General features: G+C 60.6%; 1 protein-coding gene across 1 annotated transcript; it reads left to right on the forward strand.

Moving 5' to 3' along the window:
- Positions 1 to 1253: 1253 nt before the first annotated feature.
- ASCL1 (achaete-scute family bHLH transcription factor 1) lies at positions 1254 to 2343 on the forward strand. Its single transcript, XM_068972134.1, has 2 exons — positions 1254 to 1960; positions 2307 to 2343. Exon 1 carries the CDS (start codon positions 1254 to 1256, stop codon positions 1911 to 1913), a length of 660 nt encoding a protein of 219 aa, XP_068828235.1. The 3' UTR covers positions 1914 to 1960; positions 2307 to 2343.
- The last annotated feature ends 202 nt before the right edge of the window (positions 2344 to 2545 follow it).

The following is a 2545-nucleotide window of genomic DNA, read 5'->3' on the forward strand; positions in this document are numbered from 1 at the left end:
GTTAGTGAGAGGATGCCTCGGAACCAGAACCTAAGTTTTAACAGTCACTCAGTTCCACGGAGTTCTCCCCATCTTTCTGAACTTCAGGAGCTAATTTGCTTCTGCTCCCAACGACATCGGACCCCCCAAAAAAAGAGTGGCCGTAGAGTAGGAGGAGAAAACAGGAAAACTGGAGCCCCACTGTCCCTAACCTCCACACTGCCCGGTGTCACTTTTTCCGCCCGAACCCTTGCCTGTGCTTTTTTCCAAGTTTTCAGGAGAATCCCGGGACACGTCACCCCAAACCTGTCTACCCCTACACCTCCAATTTTCAGAGCTATTCGCCTATCCGGTGACGCTGGCCCCCCCTTTTCCAGAACCACCCCTCGGCTGCAGCCCGCCCTGAGCGCGCCGCCTGTTTATTCAGCCGGGAGTCCGGCACGCGCCAGGCGCACGCACTGCAACAACAAACCCGGCTGAATGGAGAGTTTGCAAGGAACGGGCGCAGGGAACGGGCGGGGGCGGGGGGGGGGGGGGAGAGGAGGAGGGGGAGTTTAAGGAGTGGGTGGGAGGAGGCGGTAAGAGGGGGGTGGGGGCTGCAGCCGCTCGCTTCAGCAGCGGGGAGTGGGGGGCGAGGCGGGGCCAGCGCTGCGCGTGGGGCTGGGTGTCCCGTTGAAAAGGCGGCCGCACTCCGGCCGCCCAGCACTCTCTCACTTCTGGCCAGGGAACGTGGAAGGCGCAGCGACAGGGAGCCGGCCAAGGAGGGCGAGTGAAAAGAAGGAAATAAGCAAAGAAAGAGGGTTAACCAAATAACACAAACAGCCCGAGTTGCGGCTGGAGAGACCGAGACCCGGCGCAAGAGCGCGCAACCCTCAGGGGAGAAGAACCGAAGGCAGCAGAGCGCGCTCACCGCCGACTTTTGCTTCTGCTGCTGCTTGCTTTTTTTTTTTTAAACAAGAAGGCGCTAGCGGCAGCCTCACACGCGAGCGCCACGCGAGGCTCCTGAAGCCAACCTGCGAAGGGAGGAGGGGAGGGAGGAGGCGGGGTGGAGGGAGGAGGAGACGTATTTGCACCTTCCTCGCTCCCACCCTAAGAAGTCTCTCCTGGGGATTTTGTATTTTTGTAACTTACCTCGGGACTCCAGCTTTATCTCTCCCCTTCTCTCCCTTCTCTGTTCGTGCCCCTCCCCGTCCTGTCTGTGTCCCCCTAGCGTGCGTCCCGCACCTCGCGTCCCCGCTCGCTCCGATCGCGCGACTCCTTGGCCGCCGCTGTGCATGGAGAGCTCTGCCAAGATGGAGAGCGGCGGCGCCGGCCCGCAGCCCCAGCAGCCCTTCCTGCCGCCCGCAGCCTGCTTCTTTGCCACGGCCGCGGCACAGAGCGCGCAGCAGCCTCCGCCGCCGCCGCCGCCGCCGCCGCAGCTGAGCCCCGCGGCCGACGGCCAGCCCTCAGGGGGCGGTCACAAGTCAGCGCCCAAGCAAGTCAAGCGCCAGCGCTCTTCGTCTCCCGAACTGATGCGCTGCAAACGCCGGCTCAACTTCAGCGGCTTTGGCTACAGCCTGCCGCAGCAGCAGCCGGCCGCCGTGGCGCGTCGCAACGAGCGCGAGCGCAACCGTGTCAAGCTGGTCAACCTGGGCTTCGCCACCCTTCGGGAGCACGTACCCAACGGCGCGGCCAACAAGAAGATGAGCAAGGTGGAGACGCTGCGCTCCGCCGTCGAGTACATCCGCGCGCTCCAGCAGCTGCTGGACGAGCACGACGCGGTGAGCGCCGCCTTCCAGGCCGGTGTCCTGTCGCCCACCATCTCCCCCAACTACTCCAACGACATGAACTCCATGGCCGGCTCGCCGGTCTCATCCTACTCTTCGGACGAGGGCTCCTACGACCCTCTCAGTCCCGAGGAACAAGAACTGCTCGACTTCACCAACTGGTTCTGAGGGGTTCGGCCTGGACAGGCCCTGGTGCGAATGGACTTCGGAAGCAGGTAGGTGGCATGGGGGCCTGAAACGGGGGATGCTCTTGCCTTCATTCTTTTTCTTCTGTAGGAGGGCGACTGCCCCCACGGAGATGAGGGGAGGGGTGGATTGAAAGGGTTTGTGAGTTTGTCATTTTCAAATCCTGGCGTGTAAGTTTCAGCCTTGGCTTCAGAGAGCGGCTTTGCCCAGGTCTCCAAAGACTGGCAAGGTAGGGGTACCGAGGTGGTGTACCGAGTACTCGACTTGTCAAAAGAGGCGCTCTACCTGACAGATCTTCCTCCCAACCTCCACTTCCTCCCACTACTGGCCTCCAAGTTCACACTAACCTCTCCCCTTCTTCTTCTTATGTTATAGGGCCTACACAACCTGCATCTTTAGTGCTTTCTCCTCAGCGATGTTGGAAGGGAGAAGAAAGAAGAAGAAGAGAATAAGAAGAAAACAAACAAATCCAGGCACCCCAACCCCTACATCAACTAAGCGCCGCAAGCCTGAGAAGCAAGGCTCTCGCAAAACAGGGATGCGCTCAGAACAGTATCTTTGCACTCCAATCATTCACGGAGATAGAGTGACTAGGACCCTAGGATGACTAGGAT

This window comes from Capricornis sumatraensis, chromosome 4 (assembly GCF_032405125.1).
Source record: "Capricornis sumatraensis isolate serow.1 chromosome 4, serow.2, whole genome shotgun sequence".
Lineage (NCBI taxonomy): Eukaryota > Metazoa > Chordata > Mammalia > Artiodactyla > Bovidae > Capricornis > Capricornis sumatraensis.